This window comes from Cygnus olor, chromosome 4 (genome assembly GCF_009769625.2).
Source record: "Cygnus olor isolate bCygOlo1 chromosome 4, bCygOlo1.pri.v2, whole genome shotgun sequence".
Lineage (NCBI taxonomy): Eukaryota > Metazoa > Chordata > Aves > Anseriformes > Anatidae > Cygnus > Cygnus olor.
The window spans coordinates 54,124,087-54,144,462 of record NC_049172.1 but is presented as its reverse complement, the minus strand read 5'-3'; the positions used below and the strand labels follow the sequence as shown (position 1 = coordinate 54,144,462).

Genomic DNA, 20,376 nt, shown 5'->3' with positions numbered 1-20,376 from the left:
CCATCCCGGGTCTTCTAAGTGGTTTCTGAGTCTTTCTGTTCTTCACAAAAGTCAGTCTAAACACCAGTTGACAAGTATCTTTCACTGTTTCTAGTAGGTCTGTGAAGCATGGCCTTTGCTACTGTGGCTGTTAGAACATATTTAGCTTTATTCTTTTTTTTTTAAATCTTTATTCTTCATCCATGTAGATCCAGATGTATCAACTGTCCCGACTTCTTCATGACTACCATCGAGATCTCTATAACCACCTCGAGGAACATGAGATCGGCCCCAGCCTCTACGCAGCTCCCTGGTTTCTCACCATGTTTGCTTCCCAGTTTCCCCTTGGATTTGTAGCCAGGGTGTTTGGTAATTCTTTATAAAAGTTCTGTATGTTCTTTTTGAAACCTTGTATTTGGAATCTTGTTACTAGGAAGGGAGTATCACCCAATCTGTTTCAGACATCCAGAAGTAGTGTTTACTTTCTATTGATGACCAGAACGGCAAAGCTGACTTCATCCTACAGAGCATATAGAATTTGCAATAAAATGGAAAGAGGGAGAAGAATGTATGACTGTTCCAAACTGCCCCATCTTTTCATCTGTTATCATTTCCCACCCTGTAATCACTTGTAGAGAGTGTGTAAGATTTGCTACCATGAAAGCATAGTGGTATGACAATGGCACTTCAACACCTAGAATTACTTAGTTTCAGGCTGAAGAGAGACATAATCAAGGCATCATCCCAGGAAATATATCCATTTACTCCATTATCATCATCTCCAACACTGTCAGTGGAAAATGTTTTGGAAGGTTATGTTCTTAGAGTATGCACGGAGTTGGGTGGCCCTTAAAGTTTAATCACGGATTTACTCTCCAGAAGCACAGAGTTTTTAAACTACTGTTGGTTATCCTTACACTTCTAGCCTGAAAGATAATCTTCTTACTTTCCAAAAACTGGAAAATGTTTTGAAGCATATGGCGTTTAGGCTCTGAAGTCACTTCTGTTACCTATTTTTGGAATCTACAGAATTAGTGTTCTATTTTTTAAATTAAATTCACATTAAGAATTTACCTTTATGCTATTTTATGGATGCATTCCATAGATTAATTGTTTGGTATTTGAAAAGATGCTTTATTTCCTTTTCAGTTACTTGTTTTTTGATTTTATTATGTTGTACTGGATCTTCCATGTTGAGCAGGATAGAATGGAGCTCTCCTCCTGCTTTCTGTCTCCTAATAGGAATATATTTGCATTTTCCTTAGTCAGTCTCACTTAAGAGATGTAATTACTCAATGATTAATATTGACAATTTCCTGTCTTTTAAAGTTATAGTCTCACCTACCACAGTAACAAATAATAAATGTAGATTCCAAGATAAGCCAACAAAGGTTCAGTCCTGTTTCTGGTAACATCATGCCACAAGTTGTGTTAGAAGAAATCACACTGATAATGATGGTGTACGCTAAGTAGAACTACATGTCCTGTAATTAGCATCTTAACTCCAGGGAAAACAGTATTTTTATTTATTTTATTTATTTATTTTGTGGAACAGTTAGGTTAACTTCCACTGACAAGTATCTAGCTGGCAATGATAATATTTAGAAACTAAATGAAGTGTTGTATGCAAGTGTTATATACTGGGATTATCATCAGTTCATCTTTTGGTTATTCTTATTCTATCACGGTATTGCACATGATAATAACAGTCTTTGAATTGAGCTATTGAGAGTATAAAAGTGCCTTCTGTATCCAGTATATTTGGATTTCTGCCTTAATATGCAGATTAGTATTTTATCCCTCATTGGAGGATTGCAGGGCTTTAAAAAGCAAAGATTTTTACATTAAAATAGAAGGCAAAGATACATGCTCTGAATATAGCAGATTTTAGGTCAAGAAAGAAATGCATGTGTGACTGAAACTGTCACCTGAAATCTTTGTTTCTTAGAGAGAGAGTGCAGCATAACCAACACTTGCAAGGTTTTAATGTCTCAAAGTATTTAGCAGTTTCTTAAAACAGTGTTTACTGGAACTATGTAAATAGAGAGCCCTGGGGATTCTTGTACATTAGAAAATAAAATCTTGTCTTTACCCATGCTGAAGACTGAAGCAACTGCAAATCTGAAAGAGACTGAGTCTGTCACTTTATTGGTGGCTGCTGTTAGCATTATTACAAATTAGGATCGAACCACGTCTGACCCCTGTGTTCACACACTTTTGCAGAATGTGTATATGTTTTCATTGCTCATTTCTTGGAATTCTTGAGATGAATGTTGCCTTTAAAGTCTAAGTAACTCATCTATAGGCTATTAAGACTGAGTGCACTGCCATTTTCTAACGTGCTGTCTATGAACCCTTGATATGCGAAGCCCTGCTGCTATTTAATGCACTTGTTACAGAACACTTCCCGTAGATCTACATAGAGCATATTTTTTTCAAGTATTTTACAAATAATATCTGAAAACAGTAGGCTAGAAAGAGGCTAGCCTAAAGACTGTTTTCTGAGTCAAATAGAAAAACTGTATTTTACTTTTTAATTATCTGTCCAACTTTCAGCACTTCTGAGTAGAATCTAATGAAAGTACAGCATAACAAAGATGTATTCTTTAATACCCCTATTTACTTATCAGTGGAGGAGACTTGATAGGAAAACGTTTATTTTGTTCCAAGATTATAGATAAAACTTGAATTTGAAATCCTCTGGGCTGCCAGTCATGTTGCCATTAATTTGGGTATTTTCGGGTTGCTGTTGCTGGCTGGCAGCCCATTTGACAGGAAGTGTGGGGAGTGGATAACAAATGGGTCTTTGTTAAGTACTTGCTATTTTAAATGAGAGAAGGATTTCAGCTGTGTATTACCAGCTCAGCTCATACAGGCGTTCGTTAACAACTTACAGGTCACGTTGAGTTAAACTACATGTCTTTGTGGGGCAGGTGCTGAGTCAGATACATGTTATTCTCAGCTCTGTTTTTATCACTTTGAGTTTCCTAGCAGTTCTTTAGCATTCCATGTCATAATATATAGCTTTCCCTATAAAGCATTTTCCCATCACATACTGTTTCAGTATGCAATTGGGGCAGATGCCTACTCTGTTATCCCTTTCTAATCATTGCTGCCTTTGGACTTCACGTTGAACCAGAGTTGAAAAACTTTATACCACTTTTAGGATAAATGGCAGCCAAGTGCAAGATTTATGGTTAGTTATTACTTGTGCTTTTCTTTCTCAAACAGTGAGAAAGAATAGTGGAATGAGTTGCAGCTTCAGCCTAAAACGTAAAAGAGCACAAGAGGGGGATTTCATTCTGATACAAATTTGGAAAGAAAAAAAAGACTTGTTTTTGTTTGTCTTTTTTTTTTTTTTTTTACTAAGAAAGGCAGTTAGCCAGCATTTTCATATGCTCTTTACTACATCAGAGATATCTGTGGTTTTGCTAGTAATCATTTCCCTTATTGTGTGTTTTTTTCTTCCTTTTTTTGATCATGAAGACATACTATTTATTTGGTGTCATTGTGCTGCTTCATAAGTGATTGTGGCTTCATTCACAGCTTCAAATGCAAGGAAGGGGAAAGTAAAGCCCTTTTAAAAATAAAAGTATGCGTAGAAAATACAGAATAAAACTACATTATTTTCTCATCTTTACAAGTGATACATAAAAGCAGTGGGCTAGAAAGAGGTTAACCTACAGACTGTTTTATGAGTCAAATAGAAAAACTGCATTTTACTTTTTAATGATCTGTCCAACTTTCAACACTTCTCCTGAGTAGAATCTAATGAAAGCCCATTGCAAGAAAGGCTTGTCCACCAGTACCATTTCATATGTTAGATGCTTTTGCCTGTAGCGAATCTTTCAGTAAAACCAGTAGAGGATTGAGTTCTAGTAGCAGGAAAGTCAAGTGCAAGGCAATGCTGTTTATACTGATGGGTTGGTGAGGACAAATGGGTTTGCTTCTTGTCTGATGCTTTGATTGCAGTCTTCCGTATCTTGCCTCTATAAAGACATAGGAAATTTGTAAAGGAAAAGAAAAGAAAGGCAGTTGAAGTAAAAGGTTGTTAAATACTGTGGCTTCAGTGTGCTTGAATGTATGCCAGGGTGCTGTCACTGCAGGGCCACCTGTAATATTAGCACTTAAGCTGTATTACTAAGATTTGAAGGTACTTATTCATGTAGCTATTAGAATATTAATGTAAGTGGTTGAGACACCTACTAAAAATAAGCACATGCCCATGAAACTCGGTACTGCTGGAAAATGCGCATTTAGTCATGTGTGCTCAACGTTGTCTGACTGAGAACTTGCAGCATTGTCCTCCGGAGCAGAAAACTATGGAACTTTGGATCTTCAGTTACTTCTTTGGGTGTAGTTTTTGCCCTTTGTTATGAAGATTTTAAATGTCATCAGGAGTAGAATTCTGTTCAAGTTCAGAACTGAAGACTTAGCAGTAAATTCCACAATTGCTGGTTTATTTCCTCATTCCCATGAACATTTCAAAAGAAAAAAGCCCACAAAACTACTACGTGCACAAAAAGTAGCAATGCTGTGAAATTTGACTACCTGGCTTATTATATGTGTTTAGCTTAAATTTGAATTGGATTTGTTGGATGAAAACTCACTGAACAAATGAAATAATTGATTGTTAGTCAAGTGTGCTGTTCAAGGTAATAATGCTGATCCTGCAAGATATCTAAACCTGTAGCCTCAGTAACAAAAGGACATGTCTGGCAGAGTATATCTAGCCTCCAGATTGCCCTTAGGAGAAGCTGTTATCCTTGGACATTTTATTGTTTCAATATTCTTGTCAAAAAATGTGCTTGCTTGATGTACTCTGTTTTTTGTTTGTTTTCACAGATATGCTCTTCCTTCAAGGATCAGAGGCTATATTTAAAGTGGCCTTAAGCCTTTTGGGAAGCCATAAGCCCTTGATTCTGCAGCATGAGAACCTAGAAACTATTGTTGATTTTATTAAAAACACTCTCCCCAACTTGGGTTTGGTACAGATGGAAAAGACCATTAGTCAGGTATGAAATAATCTGAACGTATGAGTAGAATGCAAAAGAAATAATGCTTTTTTTTTTTTTTTAACAAGGTCATGGCAGAAAAACCCCAACAATGTATTGTGTTACTTCCAGCTGAGAAGAATTCTGTTATTGTAGTTCTGAAGATGTTGAAATCTTTTGGAAGCATATGACTAGTGTAGTACCTCTGTATTCTTACATGTACATGTTGGTTATGATCACTTTATGAACCCTTAATGAAAATGTTTACTTTTTTTCAGAGGTGTGCATAATGGCTCTTATTGGCAGCACTGTTACAACCCATATGCAGTGCACTCCACAAAAAAGCAGCAAGGTGTGCTAAAAGCCTGCTGAGTTTCCACATCTCCAAATAATCGTGTTCTCCAAGTAATTTGTGGAGCAAAAGCTGAATTACGGGAGCCTCACAAATGCTGACTTTGCATTAGCAAAAGTAGAGACCTCCCTTTGTTGACTTTGTCTATAATGGCTGAAAAGAGCAGCAGGTTGACATGCCCTGCAGTCCATACACAGCTCCTGGGCTAATCCCCATCCTCCTCACCCCTTCTGCAGCGTGGCCTTGGGTTTACATGCCATAGCTTGCTTTCAGTTGGTTAGCTTTCAAGTCAAACTTTTGATTTGCCTCATGTTTCATCCCTTTCAAATATGATACTCTGGGTATGACGGCAGGGATTTCCCTCCCTTCTCAAGAGCAGAAAGGCTAGAAGTGGCAGAGGTCGTGAGAGGAGCTAACAGTCTGCCCTGCCGATTTGTACCATTTTTTCCAGAGATGCTCAGAGCATGCAGAAAGATAAAGTTCCATATGTATAGCCAAACCCAGATGAAATGTGTTTCAGCCTTCAGTGTTTAGATTTGTATTTCTTCTGTACAACTACTTGAGATAACTTTTATAGCATATGTAACAGGTGTCATAAACACCTCATAAACCTAATGTTTTCTTCAACTGTATTTAACAGTTTGCCTACCGTGCAGATGAACAAAATAGGAAATAATTATTGATATTTCATCAGATATTTAAGATAACATTTGATTTTTTTTGACTCATTTCCAAGAGGTATAAACTACAAAAGGTTTAAAAGTAAAAAGAATAATATAATCATAGAATCATTCAGGTTGGAAAAGACCTCTAAGATCATCTAATCCAACTTTTAGCCTAGTACTAAAGTCTACCACTGAACCACACTACTAAGTTGTAAATCCACAGATTTCTTGAAGACCTCCAGGGATGGTGACTCAACCACTTCCCTTGGCAGCCTATTCCAGTGACGCACAACCCTTTCAGTAAAGAAATTTCTCCTAACGTCCAACCTCAACCTCCCCTGGTGCAGCTTGAGGCCATTTCCTCTCGTCTTATCACTTGGTGCTTGGGAGAAGAGCCCAATCCCCACCCCACTAATGCTAACCCATGAACTTCTAATTATGGGCTGTTTCCCAGGTGCATTTTAAAATCAACTTGAGTTTGGTTTCTAATATATTCTGTTATTGGCCAGTTGTCCTTTTCATTTAAATGCTTTTTCCCTGCTTTCAAGGGAGATAACTGTCTTGGGGACCTTAGAATCATGTTTCTAGAATGATTTGAAAGCAGGTGTTTGCCAAAACGTAGAGAAAGGAAAATTCAATAGCAGGGCTTTTTTCCCTTGGGTCTCTCTGTGCACCTCAATTTATTTATCTGCTTTTAGAATCTAAGATTTTTCTTAATACTCATATATGATTGAGCACTTATTTCAGTGATTTGTAGTTAACAATTAAAGAAATTTGCTTTGACATTACGTAATGTTTAAGGTGTATTTGTGTGAGGATAAATTATTTCATTTTCTTTCAGGCTCACAGAGCGTAGTAGAATCATAAATAAACCTAACAGCGTTTACTGTTTTTCATTTGAATCTTTCATTTTGCTGTGCTGCTGGAAAAGTCTTACACTTTTATGGCACAGCGGCTTGGACTGCACTTTTCTAAAATGACATCTAATTCTGAATATGTCTAGGAGAGTTTATGCCCAACTGAGATGCATTAAATTTGAAATCTAGAAAAAGGAATTCCCTGAAAATTCTAAATTTCTTGAAAACTTTAGCATGAGTGATTTTGCTGAAGGCAGGCAATAAATTAGTAGCAAAGTTTTAAATGCCATTGTATTGAACTCTACTTCCTCAACCGTCCTCTTCTCCAGAGTAGGAAATGTGACTGACAAAATTTGTCTTTTTTGTATGCAGCAATTAGGTATCCAAGTTTAGATCCATGGGATTTAAGGCATTGAATGAGCTATAGTTTTAATCTTCACAGTACCTAATAACGTTTCTATATACAACAGGTGTTTGAAATGGATATTGCCAAGCAGTTGCAAGCTTATGAAGTTGAATACCACGTGCTTCAGGATGAGCTTATAGATTCATCTTTAAATGACAATCAGAGACTGGATAAATTAGAAAAGGCAAACAGTAGCTTGCGCAAACAGAACTTTGATCTCCTGGAAGAACTGCAGGTACAGTTTATATTTCATATTTAATTAACATTCTAATTTATCCACCTTTTCAGAAGAGACCATCCCATACTAAGGCACTGAAGAGGCTGGTGTTTGGTGTAGTGACTTAGAAGCTTAGCCACTTAAAGTTTTATCTAGTTTAGCATTTAAAGAAATCTCAGAATAGGTTGTGGATAGAGCATGTGCTTGCAATTAGTGAAAAGCTGATTCCTTGTACACTCTCCTCTCTTGTAATTAAAATCATAGCTATAGAAGACTGAGAATACATAAGGTGCTTTCACAACTCTATTTTTACGTATTTCAGTCACTGCTTTACTACAGCAGGGATACTAGTCTATTATGAAGGGGAAAGCTAATGCCAGTGTCACAAATTAGAGATGCATCATCTATGGGACTTATTGTCTGTAAAGACATGGTCTATCTTGCAAGATTTTTTTGTTTGTTTTTTGAAAAACTGTTATCCAGATGGCTTAGATAATATATGAAATAATGTTTAATATATGTTCTGTGCCTGTTCAGTCTGCAGCTTTTTTTAGAGGCAGTACACCTGGTCTCCGTAGGGGTTATTCTTTGCTTAACTGTTCAAGAAGTCAGCTTTCTGGCTGCTTTACAACAGGACATTTGTTGTAAAACTTCCAACCACACAATTAATTTGATGAATAAAGGGAGTTCAAGGGTAAGAAGCAGACAATGTGCTCTATTTGCAGCTTCAAGCCTCTTGATTATTGTGAAAGACATAGACTTCGTAAGGTAATAGGTGAGGGAAGGAGTTCAGGTTTCTCAGCCACTGGTCCTGTGTCATGGCTAAAGCCAGCCAACAATGCAGACCCAGATTGCCTTTCCTAACAAGTCTGCTTAATATGTAAATTCTGACTGTGTGAGATCTGAACCTGAACCTCTTCCAGGTGCTAAGATGAATCTTAGAGATCTCAGAACAAGAGAAACTCCTCTGCAAGACATTTTCATAAAGCTTCAGGCACATGGGCAAGGAAATGGTTGAATGCGGCACGTGGTAGACGGATTTCTGGGATGAGGTTCAAGATGAGATGTCCTATATAGATACCTGCATCAGGACATCTTCCACCCTCCTGCCCTCAAAGACTCTGCAGCCCTAAACATTTATTTATTTATTTATTTATTTATTTATTTATTTATTTATATATTTATTTTTACAAAGCTCATCTTCACTTGAGTGCAACACAGCACCTAGCATCATGGTGGAGAACTATGTGTAGTGTTGCAGCAGTCCGTTTTTCTTTTAGGTGGGTCTCACTAGCCTTCCTTTCCTATGGTGAAAGGTGAACCGTTGGTGACATGAGGAAAATACACGACCAAAACATGTGGGTCATGGTTTGTCCATATTTTGTCCCTAAAGTCTGAACTTGATAAACCACCATAATTACATGGAGAACAGTGGGCTCATCAGAAACAAGAAATACTGCCCTGAAAGTTGAGACCTCCTAAATTGTCTTTTCTCTTCAAATGTTATCCAGTGATGAAACTTCCAAATAGATTTCTGCTTTTGACAAAGCACCTCAGCTTCAGGTCTCACATGATGAATTTGAATGATATCATGCTTTGTTTCACCATGAATTAGAATGGCAATATGTGCAGCCTCTTGAAGGAGAATCAGGAATACACAACTGGAATTTTTCCAGATTTGTTGTCTGTTTGTATGTTACACTAAATCCTCACCTTGTTTGCCTCCAAGTCCAGCATTTGTTGGACTCAATGTGGAGAAGAAATGAGGTGTAACTAACAGGCTAAGTTGTCTTTGCTTTGCAAACAGTGTAGAATTCAACAAATGTGGTTGGGCAAAAATGTCTCCTAACTGACCCATGCAGAGACTTATCTTAACCTGCCATTCTTTGGTATGTAATTTGCAGACTTAATAACTTTCTCATTTGATCTACTTTGCATTATATTGTACGGTTAACTGTGAATGAGTCAAAGCAATCAAGTTGAGAGAGGGAGGTTTCTTGTTACAGGGAACACTATAGTAGTAATTGTCTAAAGTGTACAGATCTAATAGCATTCAGACTTGCATTTTACTTTTGCAGTTTTCCATCATTTTGGAAAGTATTTTATCAGTTACTAATTTATTTTTTTTTTCCCTCTCTTCCTTCTTTCTTTGAAAGGTGGCTAATGGAAAGATCCAAAACCTTGAAGCCACGGTAGAGCTGTTGTTGACTAATGAAAGCAAACTGAAGGAGTCAATTCTCACTCTTGAGCAGGAGCGAACAGCTTTGCAGAAGGCAGTGGAAGAGATGCGGAAAAAGATTGGTGATACAGACAAGAAACCTCTACTCACTGGGCAAGAGCACCTGGACGCTGACTGAGATCTGTTGTTGTAACAGAGCAGAGAAGCTGAGCAAAAAAGAAGGGAAGAACTGGTTCTTTTTGTCATGATTCATGGGGATTTGACACTGTCACCTTCATTGTACATGCCGTACTGTAGCAAAAAGCAAGATACAGGTGCAGTGGCTGCCCAGATCAGAGAAACTGGTTCCTCCGGGAGATGGCTCTTTCTTCTTAGTATGTAGAAATGCTATGAACAGTAAGATGCCACATCATAATAAGCAAGAGAAACTTAATAGTGTGTGCATTCATACACAATATGCTGTAAAGATGTCATGGATTCTTCCATAAGTGCTTCTAAACCTAAGTGCTTTGTTTGTTACATATTTTGTGTGTAGATCAACACCATGCTAAATAGCACATCCTTTAGAAGCTCCTCTGAAGAAATATGGCAGTGTAAAACCTTTGAATGGATGGCTGCCTCGCTGCAGATATGCAGTGGTAAAATTTGGAGAGTTTTGTGATTGGACTTGAGGTAATTTTGTCAGTGTACTTCCCCTGTAGCTTGACTTGGTTCTGTTGATTATGTTGTTTATGCCTCAGATAACTGTTTCCTGATGCTTGAAGGTGTCAGTCTATTGGACTTCAGAGAGCTGGACTTCATCATATGTAACTATGCATAATTAGGGGTTGCCATCTGTTTTCAAAAGTATGTTGTTTTAATATATTTTTGTTTAACATCCATTAGTTTAGTGTATTGTTACTTGGCATTATCTGATAAACGTACATAATGTATATAGTAATTGCATTATGCTTAACAAAATACACTGACATTGGTTTGGTGAAGCCTGTGACTCCTGCAACATCATCCAAGGTTTTATATTCAGACTCTTCAAGTTTCATTTTATTTATTTCTGATCTGCTGTGTAAAACATGATTTTGCGGGGAAGCTAATGCCCACAATCTCTTTTTCCTCTTTATTTGGTACTCTATGCCCACTCATCCACCCTTTAAGACTTTTTTCTAAGCATTGGAGGCATTTCGAGAGCTTCATGTTGTGCCATAGATTCTTAAACTGCTTTATGAAGGGTATGGCAGTTTGAATTAGGACACCATTCGTTTGCCTCTTTTGAGTATGATTACACCTGTAAAAAAACATCAGTTTCCTTAATACGGTGAAAGTAGTTTTCAGGCCAGTTGAAGCACCACTGCTACAAGTGCAATAATGTCCGTGGATATCCAGTTGTTTGGGTTTGCTTCAGAATTAAATAGCGCTGTAGTTTTGTTTTATCCCCGAGCACAGAGTTAATAGGCATTAATGTGTTGTCTTGGTGGAGATTTACCCAGGAGATGTGACTTTTTTTCCTTCTTAAATTGTTATTTTTATTTTTAAAACTTCAAAGCACAGAGTTTTGTTTTACTTTCTGACTGGCAGTGTAAAAAAGGTTTTGTTTTGCTTTTTTCCTTTCTTCATGGAAGTCCTTCTGATGCATTGTGATTGTAGTTTAACACTCATCTACCGTGCAAAACAAATACCTCTATGTAGTTCAAAAAGAAAAAGAGAATTTACTGTTCAATTTCTAAATCTTTGTTTGACTCTGTCAAGTCTTAAATACGGCTGGTTCTTGCAAATCTACTCTGTTTTCACTTAGTATTAAAATTCCAGATTAATTATTATTAATCCATTTACCTCAAAAGCTTGCTTTTTATTTGGAAATCCATACTGAAGCTCATGCTTCATGTTTAAAACCTTGTTAGAATGGACCTCGTACTGTTAGAGCACTCCATAACGTTGCGTTTTGACACCATCGTGCCATAATTCGTACACTGACTTTTTAACAAGAGCAATAAAAATAATAATCTATGCCTACATCAATGCTTGTAATTTATTTTTACATTTAAAAATAAAAATATAGTTTGCAGGGTGACAGTTCAGAACTGTGTAAGGTGAGACTGTCCCTGAAACTGCAGTACAATGACAATTAATGAAAACTCTTGAGACCTCATAAACATGCTCAGGATCCAGTTGTGATCTTGGGACCTGCACCTGCAAATGTTGACTAAAGTGAAGCACATTCTGCATGACTCCAGGGATGCATTCCTTTTTTTTGGAGTTTTGCTTCTCTCAGGGTTGAAGGGGAGGATTACTTCTAGTACTTCATCAAGAATCTGCATAATTGCAGAAGTGCACGGTGTAGATCAGAACTAAATAACTGTTCTCTGAATGCACAAACATGGTAAGCAGATAATAAGGAAATGTTTACTTTGGGAACCATATAACTGTTTCAAATTCAGCAGGGAGCTGAATTTTCTATAGGCACATGGGAATTTTCTATTTGTACATATGCAAATTAATACAAATTTGTTAACCATACAAATGGCTGGCAAGAGTGGGGTCATACTCGCCATTAGTCCAGGATTTGAACATGAACTAAGTAGCTGAATTAAGATTTTGTGCAGCTCGCACTGAAACAGATACATAGTATATTGCTTCAGTATGTCTTTCCCCATCTGATGCCTATTTTTGTCACCAGGCCTCTCCAGGTAAAAGGGCCAAAAGTGGAAGAATATGGAGGAAGATATCATGCATACAGTTCCCAATTTTCAAAAAGCTTGGAGCTTTTCCCTGCAGAAGTGTGAGAAGTAAGTAATTAGAGCCCTGAGGCAGTCCCAGGCACTTGCATCCTCCTCTTACTCCATTCTGTATGTGAACAGCCTTATGGATATGTAAAATTAGATTCCCTGTTGTCTGAGTAATCGTAATTGTCATCACATAATGTCTTCCATGTGAACAGTACTCTCTAATTCTAAACTGAATGTTCTTAAAACAAACAAACCAGTATGCTGTAAATCCATACACCGATCCTCAGAAGGTATCCCAGCTGAACCATTCCTGGAAGATCCAAGTTGAAATAATCAACATATTCTTCATCACCCTTCTTCTACAGATAAAAATCCTCAGGACTTTAGCTTAGGTATTGAAGAAAAGAAAAACAGCAGCAGAGTGCTGTGCCAGGGTGCTGGTGCGTGACACTGATGCAGTAGTCCAGAAAGAGGTTAGTCTGAAATGTAGAAGGAGCTAGTATTGGTATGTGCAACAGGAAAAAGGTAGCTGCTGTAAATCTACAGCACTGAACAGCACTCCGTAGCTGAAGGACCTGCTGTGGTATGGTGTGGTGTGTCACCCTGTTCGGGTTTGTTTTTTTCCAGCTAGTGCACATAGTGTGTGGTAGGTTCTTGAGACTCCTTGTGCTTTTGGGTGCCTGATGTACTTGTGTAATTTTGTCTTGTTGTCTGTTTCCAGAAATCACTGCTTAATATGTAATCTGAGAATGATGGTGCAGTGCCTATTGAGTGAGAGGGTCAAAAGCACTTCATGAAAGGCACACATTTACAGGCCTTCCCTTGTTCAGAGCGAGAATTGAGTCACCAAGTTGTTCAATGACTCGCACGAAATATTACAGTTTCTTATTTATCACTGGCACTGAAATGAAGATCTAAGTCATGGTCAAGCTGTCTAGCTAGTTGTCCAAAAGATTGTTCCAGAAGGTCTATAATGTACTCAGCGCTCAGCCAGTGCTCTGCCCAAAGCGCAAAATGGGAAGCACAGTCACTGGAGCATCATCCTTTCCTGGCAGCTTTACCTCTCTCCCAACAATAACTCAGTCCTACTAAAACACACTCCTTACTGGGTCCTCTGCAGGTATCTAACACCTCCAGCTGTTGGTCGGTGTGCTGGAGCAGGTGTACTGCTAGCAATTCTGAGTAGCAAGGATTGGAATGTAACATCACCAGTCAACCAATATTCTTAGGATTATTTTTTTCAAATGTAGTAGTCTTTGGTAACAGTTGCTGTTACTCAGGACCAAATCATTAAACTGCAGCTAGAAAGACACTGAATGGAGGACAGTAATCTACATGGAGCGTGGAGGACACCACCACTCATCATTTTCTCCTTTGGGAGGTGGTCTTACAGCGCATAGTGGAGCAAGGAACTGGATTCATTTTTTGAAGCTCAAGGCCACCACGGTAGCTGCTGCAATTTTACTGTAAGCAAACAGCCTGATACCTCAACAGGGCACAGCACGCCACTGCTGCTTAGCCAAGTGAGCTGGGATAGTGTCATGCCCTGAGCCCATTTCCCTCTTTCCTCTTGTCAGTAAGATGCTCCCCTTGCTTGCCTGCTTGTCATTCTCAGCTCTTGGCTCACTTTTCCCTTCAGGGCTGCACCTGCCCTTACTGCTCCCAACACCCAGCACAGAACACAGCTCCAGTTACCTGTCTGCTGCTGAATCCAGTGCTGGTCTGGTCAGAGCTTGTTTCGGTGTGTCTGCGTGCCACTGTGCATTGAGCAAACACACCAATTCCCTTAGAGCTTGCGCAGGGACCTCCAACGCAAAGGTCACCCTGTGTAGAAGGACCCTTATTAGTCTCCTACCTAATGCAAAATATTGTGATCGTGATCTTTGCTGCTTCAAAGAGGGTGCCATGTTTACTTGCTATGTTAAGGACACCAAAAAAAGTGCCTAAATCGAAAAGAGAATGCATTTTGACTACAGCTGGATGAGTGCCATGATCGCTTGAAGCAAGAGGCACCTTAGATCGTTGTACAGTATTCACACAGTGTCACGCCCTGTGATGTGAAATATTTTTTCTTTAACAGAGCTTTACTCGCACAGGTACGTGGGAGGGAGAAGAATGCTGGCAGCCAAGCTAGCCGACAGGAGTGCAACCCAGGCATTGCCTTCAGAAGGCACATGTGTGGCGTACACCCACTAAGTTTTACATAACCTAAATTAGGGTGGATGACTGGGTACTCATTTGCTCTTGCAGCTGCCAGGAAATGTTCCTTTCATCTAAACAAACCTGAGGCCTCAAGAATTCAGTGCCTGAAAGTAGGCCTTTTCAGCATAACCCAAAGCAAATCAGCAAGTACTTCATTATGTAGGAGATACTCCTTTATATAAATGGATTTTTTTTCCTTCTATCTAATTGCATCATAAATTTCCAGGGTTTTTGAAAAGCTGTTGGGCTATAGATGCTGAAAGATGATGAAACTCTTCTAACAGAGGAGCTTTAATGAACAGAGTTCATTAAAACCAAAGTTCTGGAGAAGCTTGTACTAGCTCCCTGCCCCCAGCTTTTCTCATACAGCCTTTCAGAATGCCGAAGAGATTTTAGGAAATTTTCCTGACATTTCTAAAGGATTGAATTTCACAAGTAGACGCTGCTGTTACAGAATGAGACGGAAGCAGGATTCTGCTTTTGATTTGGAGTAAAATGACCAACAAAGATGTTCTGACAGTGGTCGTTGGGCCCAGACTCAACTGGATGCCCGCGCCTGTCTGTCACTGCCCATCACCGTCCTGTAATCCCTTTCTGTCCATTACCATTTTGCAGTAGACTGCCTGTCTACAAAGGTGATATAAATCCATTTTTCATTTTCTAGATAAAAGCAGAATATGATAATTACCTTTTGTATCTGTTCTTCTGTTAGTAATGAGGCGGTGAGTTTCCATTTCTCACTAGTTATTAGCAAGTCAGTCTAATCAAGATAATCCTCGGGGGGGAAAAAATAAATAGAGTTGTCTTGCTACAATTTGACTTCCCTTGGAAGTGTTGGGTTTTTATTAACTGTTTAACTAGCATGTAAGAAGTTTTTCTTTGCATCCAGGTTCTGTTTTCTCAGATTATTTTTAAATAAGCTGTTATAAGATGAATAAATGCTTAGAATACTCCTATTTGGAGTATTTTTCCATGTTAGGAAAAGTATCCTGATGCTCAGGATATTGTCTCCTTAGAAAATGAAATGCCTTGCAATGTCAAAGACTTGGAATTGCTAAAGCAACAGTTGACTGAGAGTATGTGTCTCTTCCATGAGTTAGTTAACTGAGTAGTTTGAAGAGTTGGCCACTGATTGGAACTTGGAGCTCACAAAGCCACCGATTCTTGATGGGATTAGCAGTATGCATATGTCTCCCCAGCTCGTCATTTCCACTTTTCTCTTAGGGCAAAAATAAGATCCCTAAACAAAAATTAAAAATTGAAATGTGATTGCTGTTCAGTATTTAATGGCCTGCTGCAACAATTGTGTCTAGTTTTTTTAGTAAGGAGTTTCAAATGGTGGTTTCAGTGGTTAGAGACAGAGGTAACAAGGAGATATAGAGAAGCAGTGAACCTTGCAATTGGTGAAGTAGCAGAGTAATAACAGTATGTAAGTAAAGAATAATTTTAAAGCATTTGGATCGACATTATGGTCACTTTGAGAGTAGAAAATACTAAGATGCCTACTAAGAATGGAAAGAGATGGACTGTCAAAAGTAATATGTAGGGATGACCATGATAAAAGTCATGATATTTTCAAGGCCTGAATCTCTGCAGTAGTATGTTTAACATACCGTAAAAGAGAGATGAGTGCAAATATCCATTGAACAGGGGCAACAGGAATCTGAGCATAGTGAAATAATCTCCATACACTTCAGAAAGCCTTCAGGTATTGTTTTTTGTTGTTGTTGTTTTAGGTGTGGGGTTTTTTTCAGTTCATGATGGAGTGCATAGAGGCAGGCCTCAGTGCAAACGAGGTTTCTTCTCAGATGAAGAAAATGTGTTGTTCTCTTCAAACAGTGGCGAAAGTCAGCTAAGACTTGATCACCTAACCTAGTCATCTGGTCAGGAAAGAGTGCTTCCTGATGGAGTACAAAATAAAGGAATTTTTAATACAGCAGCCTCTGGCATGTCTCTGGGATACACTGGTATCTTCATGGTGCTGAAAACAAGCTTCAGTTTCAATAGGTCTTAGAAACAACAAGTAAGTAACAATATAACTTCCAGCCACAGTCACTTCTACAATACCTAAACTCAGGGGATCTGAAATGCAGGCAGGCCGTGATGCTGGTCTGTTATCAGAAGGTCTCTGCTTGGAACTTCTCTTGTTGGTCCCTGCTACCTACCTTACCTTTAAAAACAATAAAACATTATTTTTTATTCATAAAATTTGGATTTGTTTTAATTGTCAAATCCTGTGACCTTTTTTTTTTTCTTTTTTTTTTTTTTTTTTTTGGCATTAAGCTGCTAAACTACATTGACACAGTAGAAAGCTTGATTTAATGCACTGACCTGACTTTGCAAGAGGACAAAAAAACGGAGGGTGGTCCAGACTGTAAGGCAGCATTTTATCCTACCTGTACAAAGAATATGTTTGCAGGACCTGCAGATGGCTCACTCAGCTCCTGCAGTACTTAATAAGATTGCGTGATGGAGCCATATACAGCTACTGACTTTTATGTTAAATTATGCTAGTTTATATGGGCTGGGTAGTGTGAAAGGTGCCATAGCAAGCCGTTATCCGTACTCTGGTAGCTGTCAAGCTCCGTATGGAGAAAGAAAAATAAATCTGTGTTAGCATAAATCAAGCATGCATAAACAGCATGTTCTGTCATCAGAGCATCCTTAGGCATCCAAAAATTACCAGCATTTATGTAAAAAAATTAAAAGGCAACATTTCCAATTCTCTCAATTTTTTTTCTAAGTATCTAATTTCCAGAAAGGAATATTATTTTAGTTGTGGCAGATGCTCACAAGGTGTTACTAAGTGGGTTTAGAATAGGGCAACAATTGCTTAAAGTTGTGGACAAATTAAGGAATGTCTATTTGGACATTTGAGTGGATCCATGCTAACTGTTTGCTGAATGTGTGTCCCAAGTACAGTAAATTCTCATTTCCCCTTTTTAAAAAATTCTTGGCTCAACAAAGGAAAAAAACTTCAATTGTCAGCTTCTGCTTAAAAAAGAAGTAGGAAGTCCTATGATTAAAGGAACACAAGTGTATGTGGGAGAAGGAGGAATTGAGAGTTTCAGAAGCATATTGCTGACAACAGGGATTTACCCAAACCCTTTCTGTGACCTCCAGTTTGTGATCCCAGCAAACAACAAGCAGCATCTCACTGCTCTGTGGCCAACAAATTCCAGGAATATTTAGTCACAGCAATGTGATCTCAGAGAAAAGGTTATAGTATACTTTCCCTTGAAAGCCCCTTCCCCTGCCACCAGCTGCCCTACCTTGCAACGTGCACGTAACACGGACCCAAGGCAGAGTGTCTGCAAGCTCCCGTCTCTCATTTAACCAACACATCACGATGAAATGCCAAAGCTAACTAGACTAGATGGAGAAATTTCATCACGGGCAACTAAGGTACGTGCCTCAGCTTGTGGGGTCAGCAAGAGTCACCTGCTTTGTAGTGACCGATCCTGTGCATTTTGGTGAAGCGAATCTTCTGGAAAACCAGCAGGTTATGATCCAGCACAGGTCAAGAGATGATGACTCTTCTATAGCAGAAGGTCAAACATGGATGAAGGACTGAAAACAAGAGCCAACCGTCATCTTTCATGGCCAGGCAGATCAACCACTGGAACAAAGAGCTCTTAAAAGATCTGACATTTTCTCCCCCATCGCCTTCGTTACTATATTTGGTCTATGCCCAGCAGTAGCTAGTGCAACGAGCCCTATCATCCATACCAAGGAAACTAAGGGCATGGGAAGTCTGAAAGTGTTTATGCATCTCAGGATCTTGCTTTTCAATCTGTGAAGGATGTCTTTTGGGCCATTGTGGTTTCAAATTCAGTTCCTTCCTTCAGTTCCTGACCCTTGGCTACTTTGTTAAGGCATATTTCCACAGTCCTCTATGGGTAGAATCAAAACAAAACAAAACAAAAACAAAACTCTATGTTCATTTTACCCAGAAGTCATATTTTATTTATTTGCTTCATAGCCAAGTTTATTAGTTTGGGCTCCATGCAGATAAAACTCCCAGTTTGGAATTGGTCTGGGAATACAGGAGTCGCTCACGTTGGCCTACACTACTCCATTAGACATACTTTGGGTGTCAGCTTCAAGGCTTCCTCTTGACTAAGGTCCTCTGAATATGCAAGCATTGTGAAGCATTTTTCCAGCCCTTGGCCAGTTAGGCTGTGGGCTTTGGTACCTCCTACAATTTTTCTTAATTGTTGAAGGACAGGCACAGAAATGGCACACAATGTTCCACTGCCAGTGTTCTCCACGTCCCGGGTTAGCCCTTGGTCTCCATGTTTGCAGGTGATGCTAGACTTCTTGTCCCAGCACACCCTGGGAACTCACCTTACATTTGCTGACAGTGGCAGTGGCTCCTCAGGCCTTTTCAGTTATGGGCATTTCCCACGATCCCAATGTTTACTCTGTAGCTGTGGCACAGATTATTTGTTCCCAACTGCATAATTGTTCATTTCACTGCTTTAAAACCTTTGATTTCCTTAAGCCTGCATCTTGCTAATGCAATCAAGATCACTCAGAAGTCTTCCTAACCTTGTGTTTTCTAAAATATCACTGGGGGGAACAGAACTTCTATAAGTACATTTCTCATCCCACTGTGGTGTTTATAAGAGCCACCTAAGTACCCAGCCTGGAAGTTTATAGAGCATGATCAACAAGATGCTGTTGTTTCCAGCCCCCTCTGCTACACAGGTGAGCAAGCACTGAGCTGAGACCTGACTGCCTACTGAACTTTTGAATGTAGGAGCAAATTTAAAATGCAAGCATCTCAGTAGTTGCCAACTGTGCTAACTTCCCATGCTGCCTGGTTGTTCAGCATGTACTAAGGTTCTCGCCAGCTACCAAACCCAAACCAGCATAATTTTGGAGTCAAAAAAGCAGTTATTGAGCCACGTGGGAGGTCAGAAGGAATTGTGAAATTTGTGCTGAATATTCAAAAAAAAAAAAAAAAAGAAAAGGCCAAGCTCATTCCCTTGCCGTAATGCGTTTGGCCATTTGTCTTAACCATTCTGTGACAGTAGTATGAGTGCTTTTTCCCACTCTCTCGAATCATCTTTTGCACAAGGATTGCAAAGCTTCAGGCAATTAGCCTGGCTGTGTAGCCATTGCTGTTTCTGGGGGAGGTTTAGAAATTAAACAGCTGTCATACCCAAACTCATCACAAAAATCAGGCTGATTATAATGTGGGCTTACACTAGGCAGATGGTAACTGTCTTCTTAATTACAAGTTTTGGGGACTTTCTGTCTCCCAGAGCTAGCATGTTCTATCTATATAAGGGAAGAAATGCCAGCATAGTAAAGTATTACCCTCCTGCATCTTACCAGGAAGGGAAGAAAACTGATTTTAAAAAGAAAGCCCATAAAACTTTGGCAGAGATTTAAACTTCTTTATTTTTTGCTGTTTCATTTTACTTTTCCTTTAGTGCCTGGTATTAAAGGACCCATATTTGTTCCTGGAAGGGGTGGAGAATGTAATCCCCTATTCCAGCAGGAACAAGATGGTCCCCTTGTTATTCCCGCCTCAGATAACATTCTGCCCCTGGGGCAGTTTTTTTTGTTGCTGGGTTATTTTTGAATGTGTTTATTACCCTTAGAGTTTAAGACCTAAGCCTATAATCTCCAAAGCAAAGCAGCGACTGTGACCCTAAGCAAAGGAGGTGCTGTAATGCTTTTGTTCAGCATTATGCAAGCTGCTGAGTGCTGTGCTGTGCAGAGCGCTTCCATCTCCTGTAGACATCAGCTTCTACAAGATGTAGTTTTTCTAAATGGCATGGGAAAAACAGGAGA

At 39.0% G+C, this 20,376-nt stretch overlaps 1 protein-coding gene across 17 annotated transcripts in view; it reads left to right on the top strand.

The window, feature by feature from the left end:
- The window catches only part of TBC1D1 (TBC1 domain family member 1), a 117,223-nt gene extending 105,569 nt beyond the window's left edge, over positions 1-11,654 (top strand). For all 17 annotated transcript variants that reach the window (XM_040556741.1, XM_040556746.1, XM_040556744.1 and 14 more), the window contains 4 exons: positions 189-348; positions 4,825-4,994; positions 7,318-7,488; positions 9,627-11,654. In XM_040556741.1, coding sequence (XP_040412675.1) covers positions 189-348; positions 4,825-4,994; positions 7,318-7,488; positions 9,627-9,827 — 702 coding nt within the window. In that variant the 3' untranslated portion in view covers positions 9,828-11,654. The remainder of the gene's footprint in view (positions 1-188; positions 349-4,824; positions 4,995-7,317; positions 7,489-9,626) is intronic.
- Positions 11,655-20,376: the final 8,722 nt, after the last annotated feature.